The 14302-nt window shown below is 48.1% G+C and overlaps 1 protein-coding gene across 1 annotated transcript; it reads left to right on the plus strand.

Moving 5' to 3' along the window:
- Positions 1-11665: 11665 nt before the first annotated feature.
- LOC104523216 (atrophin-1-like) lies at positions 11666-14262 on the plus strand (the record flags this gene model as incomplete). Its single annotated transcript, XM_010165734.1, has 4 exons — positions 11666-11847; positions 12038-12175; positions 12551-12664; positions 13977-14262. Coding segments are annotated over exons 1-4 (616 nt in total), but the record flags the coding sequence as incomplete, so codon positions are not given.
- Positions 14263-14302: the final 40 nt, after the last annotated feature.

Raw genomic sequence — 14302 nt, forward strand, 5'->3', positions numbered from 1 at the left:
CATACCCCTTCTGACTCACTTGTGGGTAGCTTCTGGTGTTTTACAGACAGTAATCACATCACCTCAGCCTTTATTTTGTGAGGTTAAAAAAAAGTTATAGGTCTTGTAGATAACAGAGAGACTCTTTATGTCCCTCAGCATTCTGGAAACTGCTTTCTGCACCTTTTTCCAGTCCACTTTGATCTTTCCTGGTGTTGGGTAACTGAAGCATTACATGGTCTACCGGAGGATGTCTGACAAGTGCAATGTCCAATGGCATTAATACTTTTCCTAATTGCTTGATAATACCTTGTCCAATGCCTTCAAAATAACCATGGTGCCCATAGCTCTCCTGTGATTAATAAGTCCCTCTCCTCCTCAGTGCTCCCTACTGATGAGCAGAAGTTCTTACAGCACATGTATTGTCACTTCTCCTCAGTGCATCACTCAGCACATTGTACTGTTGAACTTGTTAAAAACATACCGATGACCCTACTAGGTCCATCTAGTCCAGAGTCCACTGCTCCAGCAGTGGTCACTACCAAATCCCTAGGAAAGAGGGTGAGTGAAGGCAAGCTTCCGTCCTGGTTTCCTCCGATACTCCTACAGCTCCCAGCTGTTTTCAGGGAGGGACTGCCATAGCTGGATGTGGTTTCTGGGCATTCACAAAGTGCCAGTTGTTCCCTCTTGCATGAAACTCTCCAACCTCCTGTTAAACCCATGCAAACTTCTAGCACCCATAGTGTCCTTTGATTGGAAATTCTTCAGCCACCCATTTCAAGAACTATCTCTTTTTGTTGGTTTTGAAGTTGTTTCTTTGTAGTCTTATTTGATGGTCTTCAGTTCTTCTGTTGGAAAAGGCAGTGAAAAATTATTTCCTACCCAGCCTCTACTTTTCATAGGTGGTTTTACAGTCCTTGATCACATCCTCACTTAATAACTTCTTTTCTGGACAGAGATGTCTAACCCACTCAGTCGTGCCTCTAGTTGCTGTGGGAGGAGCAGAGCTGCACACACGTTTCAAGATGTGGGAAAGCCATGGGCTTGTGCAAGGGCATAATGACGTTCTCTGGTTTGTTTTCAGTTCCTTTCTCAGGAATTTCTAGCATGTGGTTCTCTTTCTTGAGGGCTGTGGACATTTTCATGGATCTGCCTCTTGTATCCCCAGGGGATCACTCTTGAGTGGCACCGGCACCAGTGTCCATCATTTTATATGTGGAGAAGGAGTTGTTTTTTCCTCTGTGTGCAGCACTTTCTATTTCTCTAGATGGAAGTTCACATGACATTTAATTGCCTAGTCACTCCTCTTGGAAAGTCCATCTACAGTTCTCCTCAGTTAGTTCCCATCCTCATTATTACCCTCATTAATTAACTTTTATCAGCCATACTGGCTTCCCTTTGCCCTTTTTCTATATCCATCCTGGTTTTGCTTCTTTAGTGTTTTATTCTCTTAAGTGCTCTCTTAAATTGTGATCATCTGTGTTACTGACAGTGTCTCCTAACTCAATACCATTGGGAGGTAGGACATTGATCCTTGTGAGGATCCAGCAGGCTTTCTTCCACCTAGCCTGCTGCTTTCAGTGCTTTGTTCATTCATATCCATTTCCAGAGTTTGATCCTTCCAGCTCCTGAGCTTCTCTCTGGTTCTTCTCTACACTCTGACTAGTTTGCCTGGACTGAGGGCTCTGAGCAGAGCTGTATCCTTGCATCTGCCAGCTTCAGAACAATATGTCTTGTCAGAAAGGGGTGACCATGCTTGTCTGTTACTGAAGGGAGGGAGGGATGGTATGGCTGCCCTGGCTTTAGATTCAGCTTTTGGTTTCCTGTGTTCTTCTATATGTCCTACAGCTGCAAAGTTACCAGCAATCTTCCCCAGTAAAGGACTGCAGAAGTCTGGAACCATGATGGGTTGGCAGGTGGATAATTTCCATGTGCCAACAGTCAGGAGCTATGGTATGTGGAGTCAGGGTCACAAATTGCAAGAAGGAAATTATGGCTGGTAATGGGTGTTTCCACACTGGAGTGGGTGTCCCAGGTCAGCTGGGGTAGCTTCGCTCCTGGAGATGTGCAGGACTTGCCTGGACAAGGCCCTGAGCAATCCCATCAGGATTTGGGGTCAGCCCAGCTGTGAACGGGAGTTTGGAGCGGAGACCTGCAGGTGTCCCTTCCAGCTGACATCTTCCTTTGGGTCTCTGGGCAACTAGCCTGTGATGTCTTTGAGTTATTTCATAGAATCACTGAATGTTGTGAGTTGGAAGGGATCATCAAGTCCAACTCTTGCCCTAGCACAGGACAATCCCAAGATTCAGACCATGTGTCTCAGGGCGTTGTCCAAATGCTTTTTGAATGTTGTCAGGCTTGGTGCCATGACTGCCTCCCTGGGGAGCCTGTTCCAGTGCCCCACCACCCTCTGGGTGTAGAAAGTTTTCCTAATGTCCAACCTAAACTTGCCCTGGCACATGTTCCTGCCATTTTCTCTGGTCCTATCATTGGTCACCGGAGAGAAGAGATCAGCACCTGCTCCTCCTCTTCCCCTTGTGAAGAAGCTATAGGCTGCGATGTGATCTCCTCTGTCTCCTCTTCTCCAGGCTGAATGATCCAAGTGACTTCAGCCTCTCCTCATACGACTTCCCCTCTAAGCCCTTCACCAATTTAGTGGCCTCCTCTGGACACTCTCCAGTAGCTTTAGATCCTTTTTATTCTGTGACACCCAAAACTGCCCCCAGTACTGGAGGTGAGGCTGAACCAGGGCAGAGTAAAGTGGGACAGTAACCTCCCTCGACCAGCTCACAGTGCTGTGCTGGATGCACCCCAGGACACGGGTGTCCCTCTTGGCTGCCAGGACACACTGTTGGCTTTATTTATTTTTACTTTGTATTCCTTAGGAAAGGGACACCAGTGGATACACAGAGGGGTGCTCAGTGTTACACTAGACCCTTAACCCCTAACAGCTCCACGGGTAAGGTGAGCTCAGGCATTGCAAATGTAGAAGATGCTGCACCTCCTAAAACAGTGAGTATAGAGGGTGTGATGGACGTGTCCTCCAGCCCACTCGCAGAGGGGAGAGCCCAGTGTGTTGCCTTTTGTGATCCTCCGCTGGTCTCTGCCGGCCTGCATCTCCAGGAGACCCAGAGGCTGTCCTCTGGGAAGGCTGAATGGTTCTTCTGAGATTTTTAAGTCAATCTGTTACATACTTACACTCATTTTAATGTGCCCCGAGGAATCGTTTTATGATTAACGTAACCTTCTCTAGTACATCCAGCCTTCATTTAGTGAATCAAACTTTATTTTCAGTTGCTTCTGCAAATTTAGTATCTTCTTCTATGCTGTAAATGTTAAATACATGGGTGTTTTTATTATTTATTACTTCGCTTAGCTATAATTGTTTGGGTTTTTTTCACTTTACACCTCAGAAAATGTTTTTTTTTCCTCAGCTACGTTTTTCATTGAATGTAAGTTCCAGAATTACAGCTTTCATACTCAAAATAACATTCTTACTCCTCATGGTTGTGCAGAATTAAGAAAACAAAACATTAACATAGACTTAATAATATGTAAACTGCCTTTATCTCCTAAGACTGCTAACACAGTTTATTTTTAGTACTCTTATTTGGCACCCTTTCCTGAAATGTGAGCATTTTAATTTTTATTTATTATTTTCCTGGCGAGAAGGAGCACCGAGGTAGCATGACAAGTGAATTTGTCAACAAGTACTGTTGACAGATAAGTCAACCAGTACATATAAGAAAAGGATTAAAGCTGTTTGGTCAGGTTGAGTTTGCATAGGTGGTTTTATTTTAGGCATTCAACCATAGAATGGTTTGGTTGAAGGGATCTTTGAAGATCATCTAGCCCCTCTGCTGTGGGCAGGTCTATCTTACATGAGGTCAGGCTGCTCAAAGCCCTGTCCAACCTGACCTTGAATGTTCCCAGTGATGGGGCTTCTACCACCTCTCTGGGCAACCTGTGCCAGTGTCTCACCACTGTCATCATAACAGATTTCTTCCTTATATCCAATCTAAACCTGCCCTCTTTCAGTTTACAACAGTTGCCTTTTGTCCTGTTGCTACAGGCCCTGCTAGAAAGTATCTCTCCATCTGTCTTGTAAGCCCCCTTTATGTATTGAAGGGCCACAATAAGGTCTTCTCCAGGCTGAACAATCCCAATTCCCTCAGCCTGTCCTCACAGCAGAGGTGCTCCAGCCCTCTGATCATCCCCGTGGCCTCCTCTGGACCCGCTCTAACAGGTCCATGTGTTTCCCATGCTGAGGACCCCAGAACTGGACACAGCACTGCAGGTGGGGTCTCACCAGAGCAGAGTAGAGGGGCAGAATCCCCTCCCTCGACCTGCTGGCCACGCTGCTGGGGATGCAGCCCAGGACACCGTTGGCCTTCTGGGCTGTGAGCGCACATTGCCAGCTCATGTCCAGCTTTTCATCCCCCAGTGCCCCCAAGTCCTTCTCTGCAGAGCTGCTCTCAATGCCTTCATCCTCCAGCCTGTATTGATACTGGGATTGCCCTGACCCGGGTGCAGGACCTTGCACTTGGCCTTGTTGAACTTCATGAGGTTCACAAGAGCCCACATCTCGAGTTTGTCCAGGTCCCTCTGGATGGCATCTTGCCCCTCAGCCATGTCAGCCACACCACTCAGCTTGGTGTCATCTGCAAACTTCTGAGGGTGCACTTAAGATATTAAATAATATTGGTCCCAGTACAAACCACTGAGGGACACCACTTATTACTGGTTTCCACTTGGACACTGAGTCATTGACTGTAACTCTTTGGACGAGGCCATCCGTCCAGTTCCTTATCCATCAAACCCATATCTCTCCAATTTACCAGCAAGAATATTGTGGGGGAATGTCTCAAAGGCCTTGCAGCAGTCGAGATATGACATCTGCTGCTCTTCCCTTGTCCACTGATGTAGTCACTCCATCACAGAAGGCCACTTGATTACTCAGGCACAATTTGTCCTTGATGAAGCCATGTTGGTTGTCCCTAATCACCTCCCTGTCTTCCATATGTTTTGACATGTCTTCCAAGAGGAACTGCTGTGATCTTTCTCATGAGGCACCGAGGTGAGACTGACTGGTTGATAGTTTGCAGGGTCTTCCTTATTAACAAGGGACTGGTGTTTCCCTTTTCTCCAGTCACTGGGGACTTCACCTGACTGCCATGACTTTTCAAATATGATGGAGAGTGATTTGGCAACTACATCAGCCAATTCCCTCAGGACCCTGGGATCCATCTCACTGGGTCCCATAGACTTGAGTATGTTCAGGTTCCTCAGGTGGTCTTGAACCTGATCTTCTCTTGCAACGGGATTGTGAACCTGCTTTTCCTTTATAGACCTCGGTAGATCTAAATCAAGATTGCTCATTCAGTTTATATATTTAAGCGCGTGTAATTTGCCCTTCGGTACAGATTGAAGTTTCTGAAAGCATACATTTACATTTATTGATTAAATTTATTTTCAAACATTTCATAGTGACCCATTTAATGCAGTATTTTGAAGACAGAAGAATCCAATGAAATTCCAGTACACTGCCAATATAAAATCAATTTATTTATAGAAAATTACAAAAATTGACAACTGTCACTGTTTTTACACGGAACTATTTTTATACTGAATTTATATTTTGATTTCTGAGCAGTTTTTGCTTGTGTAGCACACATTTCTGTCTCAGTGCGGGGCAGGTCTCGGCCGTCTCCAGCCACATCCAACTGACAGTCTGATGCTCCTGGCTCAGGCGCAGCGTTGCGGGGCTGTGGAGGACAGGGAAGTGTGTGCTCTGATCTTGGGGTACATGTGTGCAGTGGCACAGGGGCGGCTCATGGTGGAGAAAGCTTTAGCTCATGCTCATTGCCTTCAGTCTGAGCTCGTGTGTATTTCAGTCCCCTGAGATCCTCCAGCTTCATGTTAGTATTGCAGGAAGGATGTAGTTAAATTTCATCCACTGGATAGGCAAGAGCTTTAACTGGAGTGTGATTATTTGACCAGATCTACAGTCTTATGCCTTGATTAATCCGCCTCCCAGCCTGAGTTCACAGCTTCTGCATCCACTCAGCGTTGGAATTATTTTGTAGGAGACAGAAAAACACCTGTGTTTCAGAACTACCTTTCATTTGATGTTGCATAAATATATTTCTTCTTAACAAAATTTACCAAGTAAAAAAAAATGTGCAAGTCATGGGAATATTCACACCCAAGACAGTGTTAGCCACAAGCGTTTGCTCACTGCCATCTTGATCTTCAACCATTTTGACATCCTCATCCCTTTGCTCACAGGGTGGTTTTCCCTTTTACAGTGATGTCACACTCCATGTACGTATCCAAAGACTGACAATAAGACTGTAACATGCATCCTGAGCCCTGACCTCTTCATTTATTGCGATCTAATGCTGAACCCAGTGCTCTTCCCCTTCCTTCCCTCCCTTTCTCCACCATGCCCTATAGGAGGATGCCAGGTTTCAAGCATGAAGTCAGGTAATTAGCCATTGGGAAATGTTGTACTTCAGGTTGTCTGGTTGCAGTATTTTGGATGGAAATTTGTCAGGACATAACTAGGCTGTTGTTAAACCCAATTACATTTCTGGGAATTTTCCCTTGATTTTGTAAAACGAGGGAAATGGAGACAGGAATGGTAAATGCCTGGGACCATCATTCACTGGGCTGTGAATATAATATATATAAATATATATATATTTATACACCAACTTCTGACTTCCCACCCACGGTGCTTGTCCCATGGCTATACCTCTCCAGTGGGCACTCCCTTCTGAGCGATCTTTACCTGTCAAGGGGGCTCTGTCGGTTATTGTCCCATGTTTCAGGACACTTTCCAGCATCTGCAAAGTGTTAGAAAGCAGCTGTGTTGGTTTCGCCATCCTGGTTCCTCCCTCTGCCCTTTGCAGAAAGGGGAAAAGAAAATCCAGGATGGGAACACAGAGCTAATGAATTGCAGAGAAGCAGACTCAGTCACATGTTCTGAGTCCCTGCCTTTGCAAGCCTTTGATTTCATGTAGCATTTTGGATGTAGTTCCTACATTTAAAAAAAATGACTTGAGGAGTAGTTGCTGTGTACTTTCAACAGTTCCCAGCTGAAGAAAACAAGTTTGAACTTCAGGAGATCTGTACTTAGGCTAGAGGAGCAACTGACTCCTCACTCCAAGCTTATTTTCCATGGAGTAGCATCTAGTGGAAGATAACGCTGGCTGTATCTATAGTAATGAGCTAAATGAGCCCCAGCACTGGTGCACAGCACTGTCTGTCCATGAGGATGGTCTTCTTTTGTAGGGTCTTTGGCCTGGGCCAACGAGCACTGCTCCTAAACTGAGCACAGTTTAGGAGTTAGCCTAGGACCATGCTGATTGCCAGTGGCCACGTTAGATGTGTCCATCCCCATTTGGAAAGTAGGAGAATTCTGACATCCGGGTGCAAGCTGTGTAGTGCCAGTCACCCCCAGGACCAGAGAACAGGCGCTGTCCCATTTTGTTTAAAAGTACAGATGCTGTCAGATTTCCCTTCTTGTAGCAGATGGGGGCAGAGTTTTTCATTAATTTCTTTCTTGAGACTGAATCATCTGGCCATGCATGCACCTTGACGTCTTCTCACTCAGTGCCTCCAACTGGTATATCATCAGCCAGACAATGCCTACGCAGAGCCTGGGTGGAGAGAGGAGCCTACATCAGTGCTGTTCCTCTCCACCCCCAAATCATCACTGGCCAGCTCAGAGTGGGCGCCTGTGTCATGTGCCATAGTCGCATTCTGCCTGCTGCACCTCTCCTCCTGCTTGGACCAGGTCTGAATCCACCTGAGATTACTGGGACGTTACAGTCAGGGAAGATCAGGATTAGGAGATAATAAAACCAAGTAGATTGTTTTGGGTTTTATTGTTGTTATTTTTTTCCCAGGAGAGGAGTAAGACAAAAGAAAGGGAAGAGACCGTGGTAACTCTTGACAACTGAGAGCCAGCAGCTAATCTCAGTGGGGACTGGATTGGGCCTTACATGTCTGCTAGCCAAAGAAACACTGTTGAAGTAATGGTGGTGTTAGCTCTTCTTCTGAAGTGGCATGGATGCTGGGTGCCTTCAGCTCTCCCTTCTCCTGTCACTGACCCCAGGGAGGACTAGCTGGACCTCAGCTGGCATTTAACCTTCTTGAGAAGACTGGAGCCCTGGACTTGGGCTGCCCATCCTGGATCCTGCACTGCTGTTGAGCACCAGCTGAAGTAATAAAACCCTTCGCCTTTGGTGGATTTGAGGGCATCTCCCAGACTTTCCTGCCTTGCTGGAAATGGCCTCCCTGCTGTTGGAACATGTTGGGTGTACCTGTGTGTGCAGCCCCAGGCATGTGCAAGTCTTTGGGGCACATGTCTCATTTGCCATTTACAGTCCTGGTCAAGCCTCCAAACACCGTCCCAGATGATGTGGTCCTGTTCCCATTTCCTCTTCTGTTGCCATCTAGGAAAGTGTATTTTCTCAGACCCTGCTATTCTGAGCTAAGGACAAACATTCACTCAGCTTTCTAAGGGAGACCAAGGGGGTATACTTAAGGAGGTAAAACTTGGGTGTGTCCCATTAGAGATGGACTTGATTAGAGTTTTGTTACCCGTGAAGAGTTGCCCCACACTACAGCCTGGGAAGGAGAGAGTTTATCTGCTTCCTTCCATGGAAGAGGAACTGGAGCCCTTGACTACCTTCTAGTGGAAGGTGTCCCTGCTGATGGCAGGGCGTTGTCACTAGATGAGCTTTAAGGTCCCTTCCAGCCCAGACTAGTCTATGATTCTATGATCTCCCGGCTGCCTGTGCAGGACAGTCCACCTTTAGCAAGGAGAATGACTTGGAGCTGGGGAGGAGGAGGAGTCGGATCCATTTTGGATCCCATGTGGGGATGCCCGTTGAGAGTGCATTGCTCGCAGGAGACTGCACCAGGGCTTACCGGAGAATATGGAGGGGTTTGGGCAGGGAGCCAAACCAAGCTGGGCTGTACGAAATGCAAACAGAAAATAGCAATTTGTGATGCCTCATAACTCAATCAAACCTGTGAAGGGCTTCAGAGGGCCAGGAGAAGGTTATCCCTTCGACAGCAGCCCTGCCAAATGGCTCATTTCCTTTCCAAACCCACAGAGCCCTAAGAACTCCTCAGACATTTACAGGGACCTGGGGTGATGGGAAGGGTTAGGTGTGACTTTGTTAATTGTCAAGGCTCACGTTGCAAGCTTTTATTTCATAGATGTTAAAATTAGAAGGCAGAGTTGTGATCCGCTCATCCAGCCTCTGATGTAACAGTTGCTGTGCTGAGCCTAGTAACGTGTGTACCAATTCTGTGACGTGTTTTAGAGAAGTCTTTGCCCTCGAAGTGATGGGAACTTCTGCTCCTGTGGTTAATTGTGTCTGTGGAAAGATACCTGTTTGTTTCTGGCTTTGTTTGTCGCACCATATTCAGTGGTTGATATAGGTACCAAGTTGGTATTTCTTTTAAAATGAGACATTTTGATATGTGTCTAAGGAATAATAATGCATATTATTCCTCTGACTGACTTCCCTGGAAAGAAGACTCTACTTGTCCTTACAGAGTTGCTGGAAAGCTGCAGCAAGACCTGTGCGCTGCGTTGGGATGTTCAGTGCTTTGGCGTGGGAGCTGTGGGTGGCATCCCCGTTGAGTGTAAAGAGCAGTGACATCCTGGTAATGTGCTGTTGCTACTTCTGAGCCTTCAGAGCTGAGCCAACTTGAAGGTTGCCAGCATGGCGTGTGTTGAAGTTGAGTTAAATTAGGATCGGCTTACTTACAATGTTTGTTTCATGTAAGAAATGTTAATTCTAGATACTTATCTAGAACAGCATCAGTGTAACTGGCTGAATTAGCAACCAAAGGCCAAAGTATGACAGAAATGCGAGGCTGTAACACCGTGTCAGCTGGTAGGGATTAGGAGAGTGCTCTGCCTCCATTAGGTCAGTTAGAAACCATCGTGAGCTATTTTTCTGTTAAAGAAGAGGCCTGAGTTAATGAATTGTTGTGTGTGGGAATTAATGCTGGATGAGTCCCCTGTGGCTTTCACGATGAGGGTCAAATAAAATATTAATGAAATTAAAACAAACAATCCCCTGCTCTTCCCAAGTACCTTCCGGATGGGTTTCTCTGGTCAGCGAAGATGCAGAGCCCCACGAGAGGCTGGCCAGTGTCATTAGTCCCTTTCCATGGGTAGGGAGATGGAGGCAGTGGAAAGCAGCGGCCCCGTGGCCACACAGCCTGCCTGGCAGCAGGGCTGCACAGGAGGGAGGTCCAGGTGGTCTCCTGTCTGGTGTCTTTGGTTTCAGCTCTCTTCTCAGAGACATGAAAGTGCATCCAGGCTGCTCCTGCACTGGCTGGCTGGAAGCAGATCTTTCCAGGTCTGGGATGGCCTTTAGGAGTCCCGAATCTCAAGTTCTTCTTATAATTAATTATTCACAAAATTATTCACAAAACTTGTGAATAATTATTCACATAATTATTCACAAAACTTCCCCATGCTTCCAGATCAGAGAACACAGCCCAGGACATGTGGCTCTTTTCTCCTGGTGCCTTATCCAAAGGACACATTTCTTTGTCTTGCAGATTGTCTGTTTCAGAGACTGAGTCTAGGAGCTGGAATGACAGGCCAGGGGGAAGGACAGTCTCTTTGGCTACACCTCTGCAGTGCAAAAGCTCTTGAGCTGGATGGAGCCAAGCAAACTAGCTTTGGGAGCAGCATCCCCAAAGAACTTCAGTCCAGTTCCCAGGCTAATACAATCACGGTGCTTTCCTGCTCTAAACTAGGAACTGTGCAGTGTAACAGGGTGTTAAATATCTATGGTGCTTTTGGACTTAGCACAAAGCTGTGAATTTATTCAGAGGGAGCTCAGAAATCTTCCTGCCTGCTGCAAAGTGTAAGGATGTACTTTGTGTCTCTGGGCATGACTATCTGGTGCGTCTGAGAAACAGGCCAGCGTACAGAGAAGGAGACCTAGGCAGGCACTCAGAGCTAAACTGAGTTGATTCTGTTTGTGTCACGCAAAATCAGATGCATTTTCTTGCACCTGTTTGTGTACTTTGGATACCAAACAGCCTAAGCAAGACTTGTCACATTTCTGCATAACACGCTGGTGTGTATGTGCATGTGCATAGGGGCTGGAGAGGGCAGGGCTGTGTCATGTCCCTTCAGCAAAGGCCACTGGGGCCTCATTACCCAGAGCTGGCTGAGGACAGTGTAACTTACTGCACTGACAAGTGCGAAGAGGAACTTAGGAAGTTGGGAAAATTTGGAACATTTTAAAGGACTTTCCCGTTATTTTTTTTCCCCTCTCTTTCTGAAGATCAAATAAGCAAGGAAATGGAAATACTAAAATGATTTCAGAGGACGATCAAGATACTGATAACCGTTCCTGCCTGCTTCCTCCAAAAAATTATTGTTGGGTCCCGAGTGCCTCGCATCGTGTAGGTTTCACTCCTAGAAATTGGAAATCAGAGGTGACAGCGGCCAAATTTCACCTTCTTGTGGGGAAGTTTATTGCATTCTTCGTAAAGATCCTTGCATCTGTAAATAATAATTAAGGAAACAGTAAAAATGTTGTCATATTTCTGTAGCAAACCACAATAGGATGTCCCACAGCCCACTCACCCTTTCTGCCCTCTCATCTCCTTGTCTTTCTTTCAGGATTCACTGGAATCTTGTTGCCTTGCTGGTGTAAGGTCCCCTTCCAGAAGAACTGCTCTTGCCTGTCTCCATCTCCCCGGGAACAGCTGAAGGGGGGTGCGGAGTGATAAAAATTTATGTTTTCATCAAACCGGGCCAAGGAGAATGGGGGTTCCACACTCAAAAGAATGAAGACACGACAGAACAAGGACTCGGTACGTGAGGTGGGAGAGGAGGGTGGGACACCAGAGCCAGGCTGGAGCTGTGGGTTGGGACTGGGGCTCACAGCAAAACTTGTGGACACAGGTTTGGTGTAGTGGAGTGCCAGGGGTTGAGGGACGGTGGGGATGGGGCAGGAGTGGAGGGAGATGCAAAGGAGGATTGATCCAGTGATCCCTCTCTTAGATGTCAATGCGGAGTGGACGGAAGAAGGAGACTCCAGGGCCCCGAGAGGAGCTCAGGTCACGGGGTCGAGCTTCCCCTGGGGGCGTCAGCACCTCGAGCAGTGATGGCAAGGCCGAGAAATCCCGACAAGCAACAAAGGTAGTATAAGCTACTAGGCAAGTGTGGGGTGCCCGAGGGCTGCCCAGACTGGGTAGGATCTGTTTGGGGATCCAGGGACACAGACCAGAAGGGATCCACCGAGGAACCCACGCTGAGTTAGCTCTCTGGAAGGGACAGTTTCCTCTCATCAGCAGCATCTTCCACTTCCCAATATCTCCCAAGAACTGGCCTTCAGTCTCACCAGCTCTTTTTACTGAGAATTTTTGCCATATCCTGGCTCAGTGTTGCTCTGCTAAGGTCTTCAACACACGTGCTGTGGTGGCTGTGTCTTGCCTGCTGCTGTCTGTGAAGGCCTGGCAGGGTGGGCAATTTCCCCATGACCCTCCCACCTCCCTGTTCTCCTCTCCCTTGCAGAAAGGCCGGGTGGAGGAATCCTGCACCCCCAAGGGCAACAAGCAGGGTCGGACAGAAGAGATCTCAGAGAGTGAGGGGGAGGACACCAGCGCTCCCAAAAAACCCAAAACCGAGGTGAGTTCTCCCTGCTGTGACCGCTGACACGTCCTGAGGCCAGGGCAAAGGAATCTCCTGTTCCCTGCCTGTGTGTCTCACACCCACCCCACTGGAGGTTCCTGCTGCTTGGGAGCCCCGGCACCCCGGGTGTCACACTGCAGCTCTTCCCACCTAAATGGCGTGTGCCTGGCTAGAAGGATGCCACCAGGAGTGATGGCTGAGCAAATGGAGGCTCTCCATCTCTTTTGCCTTGTCTACAGGGCGCTGTCGTGCTCTTGGAGCTGTGCATGTGCCCTGCCTTTCCTGGCTCCGTGGCAAGAGCCTGGCTCCGTGGGCAGCTGCTGGTTGGGTTACACTTGGCCTGTTTTGCTCCCCTGGAGCAGCATGAAATGGAGGTGCTTAAATCGTGGTGGGTTCCAGGTGACAGTTGTGCAAAACCTGCTCATGCACACGCTCTGCATAGCTGTGGCAGGGCTTTTCTCAAATGCCAACAGCACTGGGTTGGATTGGTGGTTGGATGGTCGGAGGAAGACTTGGCTCTTGTGCTTCTCAGTTCCCCGAAACTGGCCTTAAAGGCCTGCAAAAATATTTGCTGTCATTATGAGGTCACTGTAATTAAACCACTGCAGTTACACCTATGTCATTCGCCACATCGACACTGTTCAGCTCAACAGTGATATTTTTTCAGTTTAGCCTCTCTTGTAAGCCCCAAGGCTCAAGAATGGCACTTGTTAATTGTCCATGCTAATTGCTTAATCACCAATGCTTCATTGCCTGAGGCAAGAGGTGGTGGGGAGGAGTGGGGATTGGGAAGCTCAGAGAGGACTTCGGGAGATAAGGAGTGGGGCAGTGAGAGGGCGTTGGAGGGGAGCGGGTCTCCTCGCCCAGGGAGGAAGGGAACAAGGGAGGAAGGGATCAATTCTGGGCCTGGGGGCTGTGCTGGGTGCACCGTGGTGGTGCTGCTCCATGCTACCTGGTGGTACCATACCCTGGCCAACAGCCCATCTCTGGTGGTGGCAGCGATAGGACCTTTCATATCTATTCACTCTCAACCTCACCTGTAAACAGTTCCCTGCCTTCCCTGGTACACAAGATTCCCACTGTTATGTCCTTCCCAAGTGTGTGATGCTCATGAAGGACCCAAGATCACTGGAGGGGAGGACTAGTGCTATTTATACCTTGCCAGATGATGTCTCCTTCTCACTGTGGGGTTATCTAGCACTGGGGCTGGCAGAGAAATGTCAGAAAGCAAGTTCTCTGGGAACTTGAAATGTGTTGTCCATCATCTGGGAAGTCACATGCTGCCTCTCTCCTCCTCTTCCTGCCTTAGGAGTTGCCTTGTCCTCCATCCCCATCTGATGTTGACAGCCTTGATGGCCACAGCTTTAACGATGAGATGAGCAGTGACCCACGGGACATTGACCAGGATAACAGAAGCACCTCGCCCAGCGTCTACAGCCCCGGCAGCGTCGAGAATGACTCCGACTCCTCCTCCGTGCTGTCCCAGGGGCCATCTCACTCCTACCACCACCCTCCACTCTTCCCCCAGAGCCCACCGGTAGCTCCCGCTCCCGACAGCCTGGCCCGGCCACCCGAGCCCAGTTTCGGGCTCCCGGGTGAGGTGCACCCCCAGGGACCCCCCGCAGGGAGCTACCA

Source organism: Antrostomus carolinensis, unplaced genomic scaffold (genome assembly GCF_000700745.2).
Source record: "Antrostomus carolinensis isolate BGI_N321 unplaced genomic scaffold, ASM70074v2 scaffold354, whole genome shotgun sequence".
In the NCBI taxonomy this organism is placed as follows: Eukaryota; Metazoa; Chordata; class Aves; order Caprimulgiformes; family Caprimulgidae; genus Antrostomus; species Antrostomus carolinensis.